At 44.0% G+C, this 20321-nt stretch overlaps 1 protein-coding gene across 1 annotated transcript in view; it reads left to right on the top strand.

Annotated features, from left to right (window-relative positions):
* The window catches only part of LOC144014852 (transketolase-like), a 112371-nt gene that overhangs the window by 1590 nt on the left and 90460 nt on the right, over positions 1–20321 (top strand). Inside the window, exons 2-5 of the mRNA XM_077515151.1 lie at positions 443–560; positions 917–1030; positions 2188–2285; positions 17442–17633. Coding sequence (XP_077371277.1) covers positions 443–560; positions 917–1030; positions 2188–2285; positions 17442–17633 — 522 coding nt within the window. The remainder of the gene's footprint in view (positions 1–442; positions 561–916; positions 1031–2187; positions 2286–17441; positions 17634–20321) is intronic.

Genomic DNA, 20321 nt, shown 5'->3' with positions numbered 1-20321 from the left:
GTGTGATAATTCACTCAAATATGGTCTCATTTCATCGCTTAAACTCTCAATATTTTTAAGGTTGTGACTCCCCTCATTTGAACACATTTTCCCTTTCAGGACAGATTAACCCATGATAGGGGAAGGTTACGGTGAGGTATTTCTGGCATGTCGAGTGGAACTAGACAGAGCAATAACCTGCAAGATATAATATCTGAAGAGTGTGCATGCACAAAAACAACAATATCCGGTGTGTGCGCGAGAGGAAGGCCTGTCTTTACTTGACTTTGTGTGCTCTGGCATGAATTAACCCAGTAAATCCACAGAAACTGCCAATATACACCACTGATGCCTTTTTTTGGGGGGTCTGTTTTACTTCCTCACATTGTCATTCTTTGGCTGTGGTCTACTTAAACATTAGACCGAAGCGTTACATAACTTTTCTCATGTTCATCTGTTTCAGTCACCCCACATCATGCTGCAGTGTTGCAGAGATAATGTCTGTGGTCTTCTTTCATACCATGAAGTACCGACCTGAAGACCCACGCAACCCCAACAATGACCGCTTCATCCTTTCCAAGGTAGTACTGCATGTCCAGATTGTCTTGATTGGCTGCATTAGGCCAGTAAACTACATATACGCTACAGTTATGCACTCAACAATTGCCTAGATATGTTTTGAAACAAGATTTCATTATATGTGTTTGTAGCACTTCAGATCTCACAAGATGTCTTCTTCAATTCTGACTAATGTATGGATGGCACTTTTATCAAATGGGTTAAACAAACTGATTTCCCAACAATGTCAAAAATCAGGCTTCAAATCAAATTTATCAACCATTTAATTGCGCTTGGGTAATACAAAGTAAAGTATATTTACTCTGATGAAATTCTACTGCCTCGTTCATTCCAAAACAAGGATAACACATCTTTCCAGGGTCATGCTGCGCCCGTGCTGTATGCTGTGTGGGCGGAGACGGGCTACCTGAAGGAGAATGAGCTGCTCAATCTGCGCAAGGTGGACTCCATCCTTGAGGGTCACCCTGTACCGGTGAGGAACCTGCACAAAGCTCGTCTTTCTGTTTTTTTTTCTATCACTTCAGGGTGGTGGGTTAGCTGGAGCCTGTCCCAGCTACTTTTGGACTGAGCAGAGAGCACATGGCACCAAATAGCCATTCACACTCAGACTTACACCGCAATTTAGAGTATTCAATTAACTATTGTTAATTAACAATTAGATGTTTCTGGAATGTGTTAGTAAGATGGAGTACCATTGGAGGTATGTGGACAACAGACTATCACAGGGGTCAGCAACATTTACTGTTAAAAGAGCCATTTTAGGCCAAATAAATAACAAAAAAAATCTGTTTGGAGTCACAAAACATTTGAACGAAACAGTGTGCTAATGTACTGAGGGTTCAAGAGCTAAGTCGAGTGCACCGGAAGACAAAACTATGCGGCAATCCAATTCACTTTCTTCTACTTTTTTTGTGTGTAATTTTTCATAAATTTTTAGATTTTTTTGCCTTGCTGGTATTTTTGGCAATTTTATGGACATTTGGTAATTTCCTGCCTCTCTTCTTTTTTGGATATCTTATGGCTATTTTTGACATTTTTTCTGCCTTTTTGCTATGATTTTCTGATAGTTTTTTTTTTTTTTTTTTTAACAATTTTGTCAACGTCTTATGATAATTTTCTCCATTTCTTCTTTTGTTTTTGGATATTTTATTGTTACTTTTTGAACGTTTTCTTTTCTACTTTTTTTTTTTTTTTTAATTCAACTCAGACATTCTCTTTTTTTGGCAATTTCATAGACTTTTCATGGTAATTTTCTGCCTTTCCTTTTCCTTTTTGGTCACTTTAGACCATTTTTACTTTTTCATCTGCCTTTCATCTTTTTTTCTGACCACAATTAGACTCTGACATTTTTTGAATATTTCATTCATTTTTTTTATTTATTTAATCATTAATTTATTTTTGTATCTAAAAGAATACAAATAAAAATGTAAAAGAAATTTTTTTTTAGAGATCCACAGGGAGCCACTGGAAAGGGACTAAAAAGCCATATAAGGCTCCAGAGCCGCAGGTTGCAGACCTCTGCAAGAACCACATTCCCAATCTAAAAATAACGCAATTTTACATCTTCTGTATATGAAAACCTAAACAACCACGGCTGTGTTTTGAGCCGATCATATGTTGTCCCAACAGAAGCAGCAGTTTGTGGATGTGGCCACTGGTTCTCTGGGCCAAGGTCTGGGAGCTGCCTGTGGAATGGCCTACACTGGGAAGTACTTTGACGAGGCCAGGTAACCTACACAAAAAAACACTTATATGATTACTCTATTGGTCGAGCGGTAGATCACACCCAGGTTTTCAAAAATTTGAGAAACTTGCCAATTTTTTTTTGTTTTTACTAGTCTATTGTCTTGAAACATTATATTGGTTAGTAGAATGTGCTTGAATGCAAATTCAGTTGACTTCCTACCCTGCGCTGTGTATCTGACGTATAGCACAGATGGCAGGAAAAAAAGTATTCATTATAGGAAAATGTACAACTTCCTTTATGCTGCGTTCTCACCAAAAGCAAGGGACGGCGATTCGGCGGCACGTTTTCATTGTAGTCAATGGAGGTTGCGCGCAACGGAACGAAAGTGCGTGGGGCGGTGCGGAGGACGCGATTCGCGCGTTGGGACGCGGTGCGCGGCAGCGAAAATCCGCACATTTGCGACGAAAATCCGCACATTCGCATATTCGTCGAAGTTCAAAAAATTGAACTTTTTTCGCGTTTCGCCTCGCGGTAGCCAATCGGCTTCGAGTACGGGCCACGTCACACAGTCCTCTCTATTGTCACCCCGAGCGCAACAACACGGCCAGCCGTGACAGAATGATGACCAAGAAAGTGCTGGTAAGTCTGTTTACTTGCTTCTGAACTGTACCGAGTTAGCAGCAGTGCTTATTATTAACGCCAAAGCTATTTTTTAGCTCAAATGCCGGCCGCCCGATTGCCACTAAAAAAGCGAAAGTACTATCACGTACCTCAAAAAAGAAAATAGTTCCACGGCTGTTTAATCCCAGGAAAGAAGTGAAAGTAGTTGGTGGTGCTCACTTTTTGTTGACTCGCTAAAGTGCTCCACTTCCTTGTTCACCAAGGGACACGCCTCCTCCGCCCCCGTGAGCACGAAAGCGCGAATGAGCAGCAACCGTTCCAAAAACACTCTACGCGGTGAAACGCTCGCGAATGAAGCGTTCCAGTTCGCCTTTTCGGATTTGGCGAGAACGTAGCATTATGCTTTTTTTTTTTTTTGAGGTACGTGATAGCACTTTCGCTTTTTTAGTGGCAATCGGGCGGCCGGCATTTGAGCTAAAAATAGCTTTGGCGTTAATAATAAGCACTGCTGCTAACTCGGTACAGTTCAAAAGCAAGTAAACAGACTTACCAGCACTTTCTTGATCATCATTCTGTCACGGCTGGCCGTGTTGTTGCGCTCGGAGTGACAATAGAGAGGACGCTGTGTGTGACGTGGCCCGTACTCGAAGCCGATTGGCTACCGCGAGGCGAAACGCGAAAAAAGTTAAATTTTTTTAACTTCGACGAATATGCGGATTTTCGTCACGAATGTGCGGATTTTCGCTGCTGCGCACCGCGTCCCAACGCACGAAACGCGTCCTCCTCGCCGCCCCACGCACTTTCGTTCCGTTGCGCGCGAACTCCATTGACTACAATGCAAACGCGCCGCCGAATCGCCGTCCCTTGCTTTTGGTGAGAACGCAGCATAAGTCTTGCTCAGTTGACATTTGGAAAGCCGACTATACACATTAAAGCTGTCTCATTTTTATTTTTTTTTTATTTAACAGCCAAGATTACTGTAGTGTATGGATCTACTTTTTAGAGCGTAGTTACCAGCATCTCTACTACCACGTCACTGCATGCAGGCGCGGAGTAATTTATCTTGCCCGTTGTCTGTGATTTGTCTCGAGTCCGCTTCAGTAAAGAGTTGCATTAAACCCAAGCTTCGAGTGGTCTCCTCAATGAAGTTGTTAAAGACACAACAAAATTGGCGACGAGGATGAACCGTCTATCCTGCTAAGGACCCCGACTGCACTGTCTGTTTGAGGAGACTGCGGAGCGCTGCGGACGTGAGGAAAGAGCACCGTGAGTCATATGCTAAGCTCATGCGCTAAGCTAAGCTAACAACTCCGAAGAGGGAAATAAGTAGACACAGCATGTCTTTCATCGGCAAAATAGAGGAGTTTGACAGCGCAAATGAAGACTGGGACTCATATATTGAGAGAATTGAACTGTATTTCAGGGCAAATGATGTGACAGATGAAAAGAAAGTCTCTACTCTCCTCAGTCTGATGGGTGTAAAAACTTACAGCCTCCTCCGAAACCTATTAGCCCCGGAGAAGCCTTCTGCACAAACTTTTCAAGTCATTGTGGACACATTGAAAAACCACCTGAACCCAAAGCGTCTTGTGATAGCGGAAAGATTTCGGTTTCACAACAGAAACCAGTCCAAAGATGAAAGCATTGCAGATTATGTTGCTGAACTTCGTAAGCTGACTCAGTTCTGCGAATTTGGAGCAGGACTTTCTGATGCATTACGTGACAGACTAGTTTGTGGCATGCATTGCCAAAGCACACAAAAGAGACTACTGTCAGAAAAAGATCTTACGCTGGAAAAAGCACTGGCTATTTCATTATCAATTGAGACAGCAGCTAAAGATGCTCTACAATAACAAAAAAGGGCAGTGGAGAACGGCATACACAAGATGGCAGTGAACGATGCAAAAAGACAAGAACAAAAGTGCTACAGGTGTGGTAAACCATCACGATGCAAATGACTGCTGGTTCAAAGATAAACATTGCAGAAAGTGTAACAAGCCTGGGCACATTGAAAGAGTTTGTCGACAGAAAGTAAGCAATAAGCCAACTCAGAAATAAAAATGCCGCAAGGACAAAAAGAGATACCAAGGAAAACAGGTGCATAACGTGTCAGCAACTGAAAGTGAATCCACATCAGAGTCCGACACTAATGGATTGAGTTGCTTACAGTTACATTATGTAACTGAGGAAGATGACAGGAAAGTAATCTGGGTCACACCAGATGTGTCTGGTACTAAACTGAAGATGGAGCTAGACACAGGATCTTCCCTAGCTGTCATTTCTAAGGCAGATTACAAGCGATTGTTCTCCCACCTACCATTGCTGAGGACCTCGGTGTGACTCAAAACCTACACAGGTGAAAAAGTGAGGCCTGTAGGTAAATTAAAAGTGTCAGTTACACATAGATTATAGTGTAGGACTAGATGATAATATCCCTCTATCGCATACCTAAGACTCTGTGGGATAATCATGTGAGTCACGGCACCCTATGGGTTGTCAAGTGGGCACCCTCCTTCCTCAATGTTTCGCTGATAGGCCCACGACATCTCCAGAGGGTTCAGCAGCGATTCCCAGCGTCCCAGGATCACCCCGTGGATGCCGACTCTCACCTGGTGGCCCAGCTGGTGTCCTTCCTCCTTAGCCAGAACCACTGATTCCCTCTTTCTGCTGCTTTGGAGAGGTCCTTGATGGCCTGCCGATGGACCTTCCCTCGTACGCCCACCTCTCGGAGTAGCCTTGTTGCTGAAGTTGCTACAAAATCTCTGCATCCTACTTCGAAGGGGCGGATCTTTACTACCCAGCTTCGGCTGCCAGCTCTGTATATCTCAGCTTGTTGCGTTCGTAGGCCTCCTCAACTGAACTTTCCCACGGCACCGTCAGCTCGATGATGTATACGTGCTTAAGTGAGGTTGACCACAGCACGAGGTCTCGTCTCAAATTGGTCAGCGCAATTTCTGGTGGGAAGCAGAGCTTTTGGTTCAGGTCTGCCCACAATTTCCAGTCACGTGCCCTGCTGAGCTGCCCCACTTCTGGTCTTGAGGGCCTGAGGGTAGCTTTACCCTCCCCTTCTCTGATGAATGGTATTACTGGCCCACAAGCTGTAGGGGGAGGGAGCTTGTTGGTGCTTGTTCGCTGATGTTCCAACACTTCTGCAAGACACCGTAACACCTGGTTGTGCCGCCAGGTGTACCGACCTTGGGTGAGACTGGTCGTGCAGCCAACCAGGATGTGCCTCAGTGTAGCAGGAGTTGAGCAGAGGGAGCAATTAGGGACTTCACCATACCACTGGTTGAGGTTTTTGGGAGTTGGCAAGACATCGTAGGCAGCTTTGATAGTAAAGCTTATCCTAAATGCCTCTGTCTCCCACAATTCCTGCCAGGAGATCTTCCTCTTCTCCACTCCCTCCCAGGTCGTCCATTGGCCTTGTCTTGCTTGTGCCACCACTTTTGTACACCTTACCACCTCCTCTTGCTGGCGCACCTCTTGAACCACCAGCGCTCGTCTCTCGGGTGCAGTGGCCTTACTCCACAATGGCATGACGACTCCTGCGCCAAGACCGCTCCTCCCTTGCTGCACTCGTCCCACGATATCCCTATACTTGAGAGCTGCTTTGGCCTGTTGAGTTGCCTCTGCTGGTGTCCACTTTCTCCCAGTAGCCAAATGAGGGGCAGCCTGGGCCACGAGAGTGTCGGTTGAATCCTGCAGCGTCATCTCTAGTCTCACCTTGGCACACTTGTATTCCTCCACCAAACTGGACAGGGGCAGTTCCAAGACTCCTCTTCCATAGAGCCCTATACTGCTGAGGCATCTGGGAAGCCCAAGCCACCTTCTGGCGTATGAACAATAGTATCTCTCCAGTTTCTCCACCTTTGAGATGGGAATTTCGTAGAGGGTCAGAGGCCAAATGAGCCGTGGTAGAAGTCCAAACTGCAGACACCAAAGCTTCAACTTCCCAGGGAGTGCAGTTTTGTCAATGATCTCCAGGCCACTGACAACATCCTTCTTAAGCTGATCTATTAGCTCAGTGTCCTTCAGGGAAGCGTCATAGCACCGTCCTCAGCTCTTCACAGGCTTCTCAGAAACAGTTGGAATAAACTCATCACCAATCTGGAAGTGCTGGTGTGACAGCTTCCCCTTGGCAATTGAGATGCTTCTGGATTTACTTGGCTTGATTTTCATGTGAGCATGCTCGATGTTATGTTGGAGCTTGCTCAGGAGTCGCACAGTGCAAGCCTTGGTTGTGGTGAGGATTGTGAGGTCAACCATATAGGCTCTTATAGGTGGCAACCTAAGGCCAGGTCGTAAGGACTGCCCTCCAACCGCCCATCGAGATGCTCGAATGATCACTTCCATCGCCATCGTGAAGGCTAATGGGGAGATGGTGCAGCCAGCCATGATTCCTACCTCCAGATGTTGCCATGCTGTGGAATACTCTGCTGTTGTGATGCATATCTGCATGTTGTTGAAGTAGGCCCTGACAAGGTCGGAGAGGGGTGCTGGAACTTTAAAGTAATCGAAAGCAGTCCAAAGGAGGCTATGAGGAACAGAACCAAATGCATTGGCCAAGTCCAGGAACACTACGTGAAGACTGGACCCTTCCTCCTTGGCAAGTTTGATTTGCTGCCAGATGGTAGTGGCATGTTCCAAACAACCGGAAAAGCCTGAGATGCCCGCTTTCTGTATTGATGTATCAATCAGCTGGTTTCTTTGCAGGTACTCGGCCAACCTATGAGCAACCGCACTGAAGAAGATCTTCCCCTCGATATTTAGCAGGCTAATCTGACGAAATTGGCCTATCTCAGAGGAGTCCTTTTCTTTGGGAATGAGTATACCTCTAGCTCTCTGCCAAGACGTTGGAATCTCTTTCTTTTTCCATGCCACCCTCATGAGCCTCCAGAGGAAGCGAAGGACATCAGGTGCATTCTTGTAGAGTCTGTATGGTACTCCGTTAGGACCTGGAGCTGAACCGGCCCTGGCTCTTCGCATGATTTCCTTAACTTCGCTCCATTTCAGTGGGCTGGTGTCCAACTGGTGTTCTGGTGGGTCAATTGGTGGCATGTCAGACGGAAGGGTAATCTCTTCATAAGGCCGGTGATCTGTACAAGCCTTTTTTAGATGTTGTTCTTGGTCTGACTGACATTGAGAGCTGACCACTTTTCTCCTTAGCGAAGAGACTCTTCACAAATTTGAAGGGATGTTGGTAGAAGCGAGTTCTTGTTTGCTCCTTCTTCCTGCGCCTCTTTAGCAGACTCGCAGCTCTCCTCAATGCCGTGAGCCTAATTCTAATTTCTTCCCTTTCCTCCTCTGTGGCCTTCCTCCATTGCTTTTTTAGCAGCCTTCTTTCTCTAACCAGCCGGCCGATCTCACTCTGTCTCCGTGACTTAGGTGTTGGTGTTTGTATGGCTCGCTTCTTATCCCCTGTTCCAAATCACTCTACTCCATAGGTGTAGATAAGTTCCCCTATCTTCTCCAGCTTTTTCTTATTGGAGCCTCTGAGCTTCTCCAGCATACTATAAAGGTCAGTGTTGATCTCATTCCACTGCCTTTTGGCAGGATTTTGGCCATCTTATCAATGGCCTGCGCCCTACGATCTTCCTTTCTACTGCTGATCTTACTGTTCTGGGATTAACTGTGCCTGGTTCTTCCTCTTCCAAGGCAGGGATATAGATGTTCTGCAGCCTGTGGATCTTGTCCTGCTGCTGAACTTCAGTCGACTGACTCGATCTACTTCTTAAGAAGTAGCTGTCGATACGTGCTCCCTGTTGCCTTGTTTTCAGGCACCTCTTCAAACCCTGGTGTATACGCAGGCCTGCGGTGGTAGTGAGCTTTTCCCAGCCACAGATGCAGCGATGTAGCGCTATTCCTGCTATGGCCGTTTTAGTCTCAGGTATGTTAATCATCATTCTCGTCGTCTGTTCCATTCCATGGTCGTTTACCATGTGGTCCGCCGATGAGCCTTCTTCCGCCCCTGCTCTCGCAGGATCTAGGGGTATTTTCTTCTTAGAACTTTTAGTAGCCAACGGTGGGTGGGACCCATGCACAATCTGTGCTGGATTCCGCTACCACGGGTAGCTAGCCCATGGCAGCCCCTTTGGGGTCTATTCCCTCCTGCCAACTGTCTTTCCATGCTGTCACAAGGTCTTTCCCTAGTTGTCAGCTGTCCTTTCACAGCAGTCACTGGTTTTCCAGATGATTAGATTATAGTGTAGGACTAGATGATAATATCCCTCTATCGCATACCTAAGACTCTGTGGGATAATCATGTGAGTGACGGCACCCTATGGGTTGTCATGTGGGCACCCTCCTTCCTCAATGTTTCGCTGATAGGCCCACGACATCTCCACAGGGTTCAGCAGCGATTCCCAGCCTCCCAGGATCACCCCCTGGATGCCGACTCTCACCTGATGGCCCAGCTGGTGTCCTTCCTCCTTAGGCAGACCCACTGACTCCCTCTTTCTGCTGCTTTGGAGAGGTCCTTGATGGCCTGCCGATGGGCCTTCCCTCGTACTCCCACCTCTCGGAGTAGCCTTGTTGTTGAAGTTGCTACAAAACCTCTGCATCCTACTTCGACGGGGCGGATCTTTACTACCCAGCCACGTTGTTCAGCTTCGGCTGCCAGCTCTGTATATCTCAGCTTCTTGCGTTCGTAGGCCTCCTCAACTGAACTTTACCACGGCACCGTCAGGTCGATGATGTACACGTGCTTAAGTGAGGTTGACCACAGCACGAGGTCTGGTCTCAAATTGGTCAGCGCAATTTCTGGTGGGAAGCAGAGCTTTTGGTTCAGGTCTGCCAACAATTTCCAGTCACATGCCCTGCTGAGCTGCCCCACTTCTGGTCTTGAGGGCCTGAGGGTAGTTTTACCCTCCCCTTCTCTGATGAATGGTATTACTGGCCCACAAGCTGTAGGGGGAGGGAAGGAGGAGAAACACGACAACTAATGCTCTATGTATTGAAAAAGGGAGGTCCTCCACTGTTCGGGCGTGAATGGTTGAGGAAGATCAGACTGGATTGGCACACCATCAAGGCTCTACACGTGGCACGAAAAGAAAAGGGCAACTCAAATAATGCCACACAAAGACTCTCGCAGCTGCTTGAAACACATAAAAAGGTGTTTGCTGAAGGAATTGGAACATTAAAAGGAATAAAGGCAAGAATCGAGTTGGACAAAGGCGCAACTCCAAAATTCCACAAAGCACGCCCAGTACCATATGCACTGCATCACAAGGTGGAAGCTGAACTTGAGAGCTTGGTGGCCGCAGGAATCCTGTCCAAGGTTGATTGGAGCGACTGGGCAACGCCTCTATTGTACCTGTGACCAAGAAAAGACAGTCTGACGGTATTCGCATATGTGGAGACTTCAAGGTGAGCGTTAATCCTGCACTACGCACTGTACAGTACCCACTGCCGCGCATCGATGACATCTTTGCATCACTGGATGGAGGCGAAAAGTTTTCAAAGATCGATCTAGCCCAAGCCTACCTACAAATGGAAGTGGAGGAGTCTGACAGAAAACTCCTCACCATCACACTCATAAAGGACTGTTTCAATACAACAGGCTCGTCTTTGGTGTTGCATCAGCGCCGGCAATATGGCAAAGAGCGATGGATCAAGTGCTTCAAGGTGTTCCAGGTACACAGTGTTATCTCGATGACATCATCGTAACTGGAAAGGATGACAACGAACATCTGGAAAACCTGAGCAGGGTGGTCGCCAAACTGAGCGAGTACGGCTTACATGCAAAGAGAAGTAAGTGTGAGTTTTTCAAGAGCAAGATCTCAAACTGTGGACATGTCATCGACAAGCACGGGTTACACAAATCTCAAGATAAGATTGATGCAGTGCTTCAGGCACCAAAACCTGAAAATGTGTCACAACTGAGGTCATACTTGGGGTTGGTGAACTACTATCACAAGTTCCTTCCAAACCTAGCATCAACGCTGCACCCACTTAATGTGCTGTTGCAATCCGGAGCAATATGGGAGTGGTCAGAGCAGTGTGAGAAAGCCTTCAAAGAGACGAAAAGACTGATGACCTCAGATGAACTGCTCACGCATTATGACCCAACACGACCTATCAGACTAGCATGTGACGCTAGTCCCTATGGAATTGGGGAAGTCTTGTCGCACAACATGGAGTATGGCTCTGAACGTCCTATTGCATTTGCTTCCAGGTCTCTGACAATTGCAGAACGAAATTACACACAAATTGACCGTGAAGCCCTCAGTCTGGTATGGGGCATTAAAAAGTTCCAACAGTACCTATACGGACAGAGGTTTACCTTGGTGACAGACCACCAACCCCTGGCGTCCATTTTCAACCCCCGAAAGGGAATCCCAGTGATGTCAGCGACCCGTTTACAATGTTGGGCACTTTTCCTGGGAGCTCACTCGTACGACATTGAGTTCAAGGGAACCAAACAACACTGCAGTGCTGATGAATTGTCACGCTTGCCAATGGCAACAACAGCGGGAGACAAGATCTCCTCTGTAGACCCTGCAGAGGTGTTCCATAACACAGTGATGGAGCATCTATCTGTGACAAATGCTGAAATACAGAGACACACCAAGAATGATCCGACATTGTCAAAAGTGTACGAAATAACAATGCAGGGATGGCCAGCCCACGGTGACGCAATGTTCCCAGATTTTTCAGCCAGACGAGACCAACTCTCTGTTTGTCAAGGAACCTTGCTGTGCGGCTCACGTGTTGTCGTTCCTTCAAAACTGCGAGCCAGAGTGTTAGAAACGCTACATGAAGGACACTTGGGCACAGTTAAAATGAAGAGCCTGGCCAGAAGCTACATTTGGTGGCCAGGAATTGACAAACAACTAGAAGATCTAGCTAAGGGCTGCTCAGGGTGTCATCAAGTCCAGAATGCACCAGCACCAGCACCTCTTCACCCCTGGGAATGGCCGACAGCGCCATGGCAACATGTGTATGTTGATTTTGCTGGGCCATTTATGAACTCCATGTTCCTGATCGCTGTTGACGCTCATTCCAAGTGCCCTGAAGTGATACGGATGAAGTCAACTACATCAGAAAAGACTGTAAGTGCTCTCCGGTCCATCTTTGCAAGAAATGGCTTGCCTGAAAAACTTGTGAGCGACAACGGACCACAGTTCACGTCAGAGGAGTTCAATACATTCATGAAGAAAAATGGCATCAAGCATGTCAAAACAGCGCCCTACCATCCAGCAACTAATGGGTTAGCTGAAAGATTTGTTCAAACCTTCAAAAAGTCCATTAAGGCGATGGACAAGGACAACATTGCAATTCAACACAAGGTGGACAGTTTCCTCTTCGTCTACAGAAACTCTGTTCATGCAACAACAAACCAAACACCTGTAATGTTGATGATGGGCAGAAATATCAGGTCACACATTGACCTCGTTAAACCAAACTTATGGAGGGACGTGCAGAACAAACAGTTCAGCAATCTGCCAAACAAGGCTACCAGAAACTTTGAAATTGGACAGGAAGTTCTGGCGCGTGACAACAGAGGAGACAAATGGGCTCCTGGGAAGGTTACCACAAGAACAGGGCCGCTCACTTACACAGTTGATGTTGGTGAACAAACTTGGAGACGTCATGTTGATCAGATGCTGGACGCACAACCAAAGAACAACAACTCACCACCTACAGCGACAATCTCCAGTGATGACCACACCTCTGCCAGCGACACATTACCTGCAACAGGAACCCTTGCTCCAAACAAAGTATCTGGAACTCCACAGGTCCAGAGGCGTTATCCCTAACGTCATAGAACACCCCCCAAAAGATTGGACTTGTAACATCATTTATTACATAGTCTGGTCTGTTTTTGGTTAGTGTGGACTGTTTGAGGTTTCGACACGTTCACATTCATAGATGATAATTTAAGAAATTAAGATAAAAAAAAAAAGTTCTAACAAATGTGATCTCTAAATGCATGCACAATGTTACAATGTAAAATGTTCTATGAGGTATGTCTCTAAAGAGGGAGGAAATGTAGTGTATGGATCTACTTTTTAGAGCGTAGTTACCAGCTCCTCTACTACCACGTCACTGCATGCAGGCGCGGAGTGATTTATCTTGGCCGTTGTCTGTGATTTGCCTCGAGTCCGCTTCAGTAAAGAGTTGCATTAAACCCAAGCTTCGATTGGTCTCCTCAATTAAGTTGTTAAAGACACAACAATTACCTAATTCATGTATGGTCATTTATCCTAGTCACATCATGCCTGTTTTTAATAATAAAAAATAAAAATAAAAAAAATAAAAAGTGGCTGAACTTTGAAATTTAAGGGTAGTGTTTGGCACCTTTGGTGACTTGAGGACATGAAAACAACACATTTTAAAGACAATATAATGTTTTTTTTTATGTGGTGTGAGTAACAGCATCAGTGTGAGGAATGCCATCGTCTACTCTCTCTTTCTCTCCATGCTGCGAGCACTTGCTTGTTTCTGCTCTAATAAGCACACATGCTCCATCTCCCCATCTGCTTCACTCTCCCCCCAACACCTCCCCAAAGTGGAAATGTACACACCCTCCCTCTTGGTGTGTCTTCTGCCTTACTCTTTTCTCCATTGTGTGTGCAACATGCATACATGCGTGCGAAACGCTGCATAGGTTTCCCCCACTGTGATGCGCGGAGCAGCCCATCAGTCTAATTCGATGCAACACGAAGATCCAAAAATCCAAACTCCCAAAATAGACTGATGGAAATTCCATCTTTTTGCCTTAAAGTGACAGTTTCAAATCATTTGGCTATGACACTGGCTTGAAATGAAGGGAGGAGAGACAGCAAAGGTTTCATGCCCTGTAACCATGCGGGCATGACTGCATGTTGTTGCCATGGAGACCCCGCATCACCTACTTCAGTGGATTGGAGCTTTTTATAGGTCAATGGATTGCATTTGGTTTGATGCCACATGCTTCCATATTAGATGGTTAAACTATTTGATTTTGACCAATCAACAACACTGGCATTATAATAATTATGACTTTATTAAATTTTAAATGATCCTACAGAAATGTATTGCATTCACTTGAAAAAAAAACCCTCCTGTTTTTCTGACTAATTTTTTGGGGGGAGCTTTGTTTTTTTTTGAGTAATTTTTTCTGTTTTTCTGAATATTTTTTTCTGTTTTACTGAATATTTTTTTCTGTCATAAAAAAAAATTCTGTAAAAATGGAAAAAAAAAAAATCAGAAAAACAGAAAAATAAATACTCAGAAAAACGTGGGAGGGAAAATTATTCAGAAAAACAGATTTAAAAAAAAGTATTCCAAAAAACGGGGGGAAAAAACAGATCACCAACTTTTGTTTTTCACAGCATTTTTTTTTTTTTTTTAAACCTCTGAAGTCCAAGTGCCTTGTTGCAGACCACTGACATGTATACATGACTGGATAGTGCAAGACATTGAAACAGAAAAAAACAGAAAAAGAAATATTCAGAAAAACAAAAAAAAAATATTCAAAAAAAACAAAGCCCCCCCAAAAAATTAGACAGGGAAACAGGATTTTTTTTTTGTTTTTTTTGTAAGGTGGGGTCTTCCATTTTCACTCAGGAAAATGCACTATATAAATACAGGATGCATACTCATGAACTCCTTCTCAATCTACACCTCTGATCTTCTGAAGTTTGGAGTTTAGGAAAAAATCACCACCACACATTAACAGAAGCCCAGAGGTGTAGATTGAGGAGTTCATGGGTAAAAATCCTGGATTTATATAGTGCATTTTCCTGAGAGAAAACGGAAGACCGTGCCTTTAAGTGTATGCAATACGCTTCCGTAGAGTGGAACCTCTACTTACGATCGTCTCTTCATACGAAATTTTCGAGTTACGAAACGCCTCAACGGGAAAATATTGCCTCTTGTTAGGAAAGAAATTTCTAAATACAAAAGGTAAAAATGCATTACCGAACGCAACATACTTTAGGCTATGGCTATTTCCTACCATAGGTACCTACGAGCGTAAATACTAGATCAGTGTTTGTGCATCGTTCTGGCATCCCATTGGCTAAGAGGAACCTTCTACAATAGGTATGAGCGTATACTAGATCGGTGTTTGTGCATGTTTCTGGCACACCATTGGCTTAGAGGAACCTCTACCATCGGTATCTATGAGCGTATACTAGATCGGTGTCTATACAGCGTCCTCATCATTCATCCCGCGGCCCATGAGGTGTTCCGATAGTTTTTCGTAAATGTATGAACTAACGGCCAACGAATTTGTGCAAAAATTCAAACAATTGGTGATTGATTGCACAGTAAGTTTTTAATTGCGACGAGACGGGCCTTTTTTTTTTTTGAAAAAGATGCCTCGCCATACCGGAAGTTTCAGAATTTGTTTAAAAGAATCGCCCAGAAAAAGTGTTAACCAGTCGGGCGTTTGCTTTATTAAGATGATGTTTGCCTTGGACATTTCCGAAGGATTGGTTTAAAAAAATAAAATAAAATACAATAAAATAAAAAACATCCATGGATCAGTTCTTTACAAAACACCAGGCAAAAAAAAACAACAACAACAAAAAAAACACTTCTGAGAGAGAGGAACATGAACCAAAGAGGGCAAAAAACGATGAGGACAGCAGTTAAAAAGGTAAATGACCATAATTTTTATTCTTTACTTTATTCTTTCTTTTTTTACATTATGTACAACTCTCATTTATTGTGCAATAATCTAATTGTAACATGTATTTGTTTCATGTTTTGATGCATTTTTATGCTTTATAAAACATTTATGTCTGAATTTTGGGAGGCTTGGAACGGATTAGGGCATTTACATGGAAAATGCGTCTCTACTTCCAAATTTTTCTACTTAAGAACTTTCTTCCAGAACCAATTAATTTCGTAAGTAGAGGTACCACTGTATAATCCTATGTACTTCTCTGTATTGTATATTTGTCTTTTACTGCCAGGCTAAGATTAGATAGATAAGATAAGAAATTTTGGACTGTTCACTAAAGCTGCCTGAAATGAGTTATAAAATTGAGCAAAGCAAGGGTGCGGTTCAAGAAAAACGACAAATGAATGCATGAATGAATGTGTCAAATGCAGCAGAGTTGAGGGTGATGATGCTGCAGTAATCCACCATAATGAATGTCGAAATGTGACATTATTGAGTGAAGCACAGACAGGCAATATGTACGGAGTGGAAAATTCTTCTTGGATTATTTGTATGTAGGTAGTTAGCGTCATTTGACATTAGAAGAAATTATTAAAATCAAACTGTTTTTATTACTTATTTTACTTGAAAGTTTCCATTATAGTCAGAAATTATCGGGGTTTTTTTTTTGTTTTTTTTATGCATTCAATTCAAAGACTAACCCTTGCCAGCTGGTGGGAAAGCCGGAGCTGTTCTTCCATACTGTTGCCTTAACTGTCCTCAACTAACATCTCTCCATCTCGTTACGTCCGCCTTTGTGGAATTCCTTTCAGCTCATCTTCCTTTCGCTCCTGTGCGGTTTGTTGTTTCTTTGCGTGTGAGGTTGGAATGCGAACTGTCTCTGCCTATCTTGCAGCGAAAATACGAACGTGTCTATTTGACCGGAAAGCTGTCAGCAGTCGTTACAAGGATGAGGGAGCGAGGACGTGGTGGGTGGGGCGCTGGTGAAGTGTGCCTTTGTGTGTTTAAGCGTCACATCAGGCCTGATACCAAATTGTGCTCAGGAGAGAAAGGTGCTGGTAAAGCCTCCCCAGCTGCTCCAAAATGATGCTACTCGAGTGCTGACGAGAAAAGCGATACAGTCCTCGAGTTAAGGCGCACTCGACTTAAGGCGTTTCGACTTTACAACGGTTACGCCCGGTTTGCCATTTTGGCTCCTCGTCCGCAATCCATATAGCCCGCAGTGTTTATTTTCCACTCGTCCGCTATTTAGCCCTTAGCTAGTGCTCGCGCTTATGCAATTGTGGGAGTATCTTTGTTTTTTTTCACCCTCTTATTCCACATCATGGCCACAAAGAAGAAAGCTACGTCTTCTATCAATGTTGGTCCTGTAGCGAGTAGTGACGGGAGTCGGAGGCGGAGTGTTGAAGCCCAGAGCCAAAGACTGGCGTTTTATTGACATCAGCTTCTCAGTGTTTAACAGCAACTCTTCACTCTGCTCGAGGCTCACAGGCTAACTAACATTTCTTCCTTTCTTCATTTCTTCCTTTCATCCTAACCAACTCCTCCCACCCGGAACTCCCCCTTCGTCCCAACGTTCCGTGGGTGAATTATGTTCCCATCACTACAGTCCAGCCAAAAGAAAAGCATTTAGCCTACCATGGAAACAAAGCTAAACATTATAAAAAGATCGCAGAAAGGAGCGACACCGACGAACATCGGCAAAGACTGGGCCTTCAGTCGGACAGCATCTTATTTTTTGTTGTAATGTATTTTAGATTTTTTATGCAATTTTTTTCAATCCGACGTAACTTGTGGACTCCCTGTATTGAAGCTGTAAAATATAAAATAGATGTTAAAATACTGTACTTTCCCAAACACTGAAGTTGTGCATAATTAAAAATCTGATAGTTGAGGATGGGAATGATGAATGGATGAAAATCTGATCCAAGTGTTTGTTCATACGGCTTTCTGTGCACACAGCTACCGGGTGTTCTGCCTGCTGGGAGACGGCGAGCTGTCCGAGGGTTCGGTGTGGGAGGCCATGGCCTTCGCATCCTACTATCAGCTCGACAATCTAGTGGCCATCTTGGACATCAACCGGCTGGGACAGAGTGACCCGACGCCTCTCCAGCACCACGTCGAGAAGTACCAACGACGCTGCGAGGCCTTCGGGTGAGCTTGTTACTTTAACTGCACAGTAAATCTTACAGCTAAATGTTAATGATAATAATAATAATAATAATAATAATAATAATAACTAGAGCTGCGAGCAGCTATAAAGGGCCCTCGCAACCCGGGCCACCTTGGGGTACTTGCACGTCGGGGTACTGGCACGTTGGGGTACTGTCAAATAGGACAAGGACCATCTAAAATGTTTTTGACAAGCCTTGTGTGTGCAAAGTTTTATCAAAAGGCCCAAAGATGGTGTGCAATTCCCCAAATAAATTCAAAACGGTGGACTTCTTTTTAGGTTTAGCATATGGCTACAGAATACTTTTTCTAGGTCTTAGCCTAATAGGTATGTCTCCCAGTGTTCGCAAATCACAAAAAGTCATCTTTAGTTATATAGCGCGCATGAATCATACAATCGGAAATGCTCCATAAAAATGTCTAGAGGGCGCTAATTATTGCAAATTGCATAAGAAATCTCTAAAAATTCATGTTCATGACAAGTCTGATGTGTGTGCAAAGTTTCATGAGTTTTCACACATGTATAGACCAAAAAAAAAGCAGTACTTTACTTGGCAAACATTGCATCGCTATGGCAACAGCGTGCGACAAAATAAACAACTATCGATAACTTTGCATCTTAAACATGTTAAGAAGAAACACATCAAGTTTGAAGACGGTCGGATGAATTTTGTAGGAGGAGTTCGTTAAAATGACCCCTAAAAAAGGCCACAAAAAATGGCTGCAAATCCCGACATAAATCAAAATGGCGGACTTCCTGTTTGGTTTAGCAGATGGTTCCAAGAGACTTTTTTGTACATCGTGGGCTCTTATGTATGCCTCCAAATTATCATAGCGCTAGGTGAAACGTACAACCGGGAATGCTTCGTTAAAGAGTTGTTGTTGTTTTTTTCTCAAAATGTGATGCCCGGCCCCTGGGGGACTTCCTGTTGGGTTTAGCACATGGCACCAAGAGACTTTTTTTGTACATTGTGGGCTGTTACATATGTCTACAAATTTTCGTAGCTCTAGCTGCTTCGTACAACTGGGAATGCTTCATTAAGAAATAATTTTTTCCTTTGCAAACTGTGCATGCCACGGCAACAGCGTGCGACGAAATAAAATGCTTTCAATAACTTTTCATCGACAACATCTTAAGATGAATCACCCCAAATTTGGAGATGATCGGATAAACTGTAGGAGGAGTTCGTTAAAATAAGACCCCTATGAAATTGCCCAAAAAATGGCAACACGTTCCAAAGTAAAACAAAATGGCGGACTTTCTGTTAGGTTTAGCATATGCTTCAAAAAGAGTTTTTTGTACCTCGAGGGCTGTTACATAGGTCTTCAAATTTTTGTAACTCTGGGTGAATTGTAAATCTGGGAATGCTTCAATAAGTAAGAATTTTGAAATGTAAAATTTGATGCCCTGACTCTGGCTGACTTCCTGTTTGGTTTAGCAAATGGCACCAAAAGACTTTTTTGTAGGTCATAGTCTGTTACATATGTGTACTAATTTGTGTAGCTCTAGATTAAACGTACAACCGGCAATGCTTCGTTAAGTAAGAAATTTGAAACTCTAAATTAGATACCCCGCCGCCGTCATATAGTATGTCAAAAACTTTTGATTTTTTACCATGATGTTGTCCCAGGTATTGAGATGGTACAGCCCAAGTTTGAAGTCAATCAGGTTAACCGTGTAGGAGAAGTGGGCAAAAGTATGACCCCTGTAAATGGGCCAAAATGGGCCAAAATTGGACATTCAAATGAGGTAACAGCTACAGGTGCCACACAATTTTCATAGCCGCAATCGTAGCGGGACAGGGATCCGTTTAACCTATGTAGGGGGCGCTAAGGAGCCATTTTTCTTTTGTCATGTTTGGCGACTATAAAATATCAAATTTTTCGCCAGGCCTGATGTGTGTGTAAAGTTTGGTGAGTTTTCGGTCACGTTTAGTGTCTCAAAAATGTGATCGTTTGCGGAGAAGAATAATAATAAGAACTAGAGCTGCGAGCAGCTATAAAGGGCCCTCGCAACCCGGGCCACGTTGGGGTACTTGCACGTCGGGGTACTGGCACGTTGGGGTACTGTCAAATAGGACAAGGACCATCTAAAATGTTTTTGACAAGCCTTGTGTGTGCAAAGTTTAATCAAAACGCAAAATATGGTGCGCAATTCCCAAAATAAATTCAAAATGGCGGACTTCCTTTTAGGTTTAGCATACGGCTACAGAATACTTTTTGTAGGTTTTAAGCTAATAGGTAAGCCTCCCAGTTTTCACAAATCTAGGTCAAGTCATCTTTAGTTGTGTATCGCTTGAATCATACAATTGGAAATGCTCCATAAAAATGCATAGAGGGCGCTATGGAGCACAACGTTGGGTTACTTGCACGTCAGGGTACTGGCACGTTGGGGTACTGTTACATGGAACAAGGACCATTTAAAATGTTAGTTTTTTCCATGCCTTGTCTGTGCAAAGTTTAATGAAAAAGGCCAAAAATGATGTATAATTCCCAAAATAAAATCAAAATAGCGGACTTCCTCTTTGGTTTGGCAAATGGCTACATAATACTTTTTTGTAGGTCTAGCATAATCATACAATCGGAAATGCTTCATAAAAATGTCTAGAGGGCGCTATTTATTGCAAATTGCACAATAAATCTCTGAAAATTCATGTTCATGACAAGTCT

Source organism: Festucalex cinctus, chromosome 2, assembly GCF_051991245.1.
Source record: "Festucalex cinctus isolate MCC-2025b chromosome 2, RoL_Fcin_1.0, whole genome shotgun sequence".
NCBI lineage: Eukaryota > Metazoa > Chordata > Actinopteri > Syngnathiformes > Syngnathidae > Festucalex > Festucalex cinctus.
Note: the sequence above shows the minus strand (reverse complement) of the source record. Positions and strands in the feature narration are given on the sequence as shown.